General features: G+C 37.1%; 1 protein-coding gene across 1 annotated transcript in view; it reads right to left on the bottom strand.

The window, feature by feature from the left end:
- LOC104079360 (putative ATP-dependent RNA helicase TDRD12) overlaps positions 1 to 914 on the bottom strand; it is a gene marked incomplete at both ends in the record, with an annotated part of 29,471 nt that extends 28,557 nt beyond the window's left edge. Inside the window, one exon of the mRNA XM_009581381.1 lies at positions 859 to 914. Within this exon, the coding sequence (XP_009579676.1) occupies positions 859 to 914 (56 nt within the window). The remainder of the gene's footprint in view (positions 1 to 858) is intronic.
- Positions 915 to 1,149: the final 235 nt, after the last annotated feature.

The following is a 1,149-nucleotide window of genomic DNA, read 5'->3' as shown; positions in this document are numbered from 1 at the left end:
GGGGGGGGGGGAAGGTAAACGTGAGGAGTGCTATGTCCCAGTTAGTGCGTGAAGTTATCAGCCTAAAGACCCTTTATTGCTTTCATAAACTCATCCTCTCCTCCCCAAATACCTTTTATGTGGAGTTTGTTATACTTTGAGTAAGCAGGTAGGTAATTTTTCAGGTAGAAGCATGTAAGCAAGAAGATTACAAAAATCTCAGTAAAGAGCTGCTTTTCTAGCAAGACCAAAAGCTGTCTTGTATCAAAATCGGCGGCTTGATATGAAAAAGACGGATGACCTACTGAAACAGCAAACATGGGAAAGGACTAGAAAAAGTGGAGAAAGTTGGAGAAAAAGCAGTTCTAGCTTACTGAATAACTACTTGGAGCTCAATCTATTTGTTAACAACTATAATAAAGATATTCCTCTTCTGGGCTGGTGCTTACATCCTTGTCAAAAAAACAACTGGAAGGGTAACTCCTAAGCCAGATCTTGCCATCTCTGTACAAAACTACAAAAATACAGCTGTAATACAGATTCAAAGATTTAAGCTAAGTACACAGAAAGGCTCCACTGTTCAAAACAAATGTTGCATGAGTGCTACCTTATTTAGCCTGTCCAAGAGCCAGATACCATCTAGCCAACTATCAAAATTTATGCAGCATGGAAGCCCACAGTACTCAAGATGCAGCTCCACAAATATTTTTGCCTTAGTCAGTCCAAACAAAAAAAAAAAATCTTATGTAGCTTTCTCTTTAATACACAACATTCTCAAATATAATCAGATACATAAACACAAGTACTACATTTCTCTAACAGTTCATTTTTCCCAAAATAGAAGTGCCAATCATGATTTTAGCAGGATGTTTTATTTACCTTTGAGAAGGTTTTGAAAATACCGAGTAGCAGCACTATCCCATCTTTTGGCTGGTCTAGGGAAATAAACACAACCAGTTAATCCACATCATCAAAAATTAAAATGGTAATTTTGGAAAAAACTTTGGATGCATGTAAAAGAAATTATTTCAAGTCATGCCAAATCTTAAGTGCACCAACCAGACCCATCAGCAGAATCTTACTACTTAGAATGTAATTTCAGTCTTGATAATATTGTTTCAGCTCATCACAGAATCACTACAGTTGGAAAAGACCTCCAAGATCATCGAG

This window comes from Fulmarus glacialis, unplaced genomic scaffold (assembly GCF_000690835.1).
Source record: "Fulmarus glacialis isolate BGI_N327 unplaced genomic scaffold, ASM69083v1 scaffold46637, whole genome shotgun sequence".
In the NCBI taxonomy this organism is placed as follows: domain Eukaryota; kingdom Metazoa; phylum Chordata; class Aves; order Procellariiformes; family Procellariidae; genus Fulmarus; species Fulmarus glacialis.
Note: the sequence above shows the minus strand (reverse complement) of the source record. Positions and strands in the feature narration are given on the sequence as shown.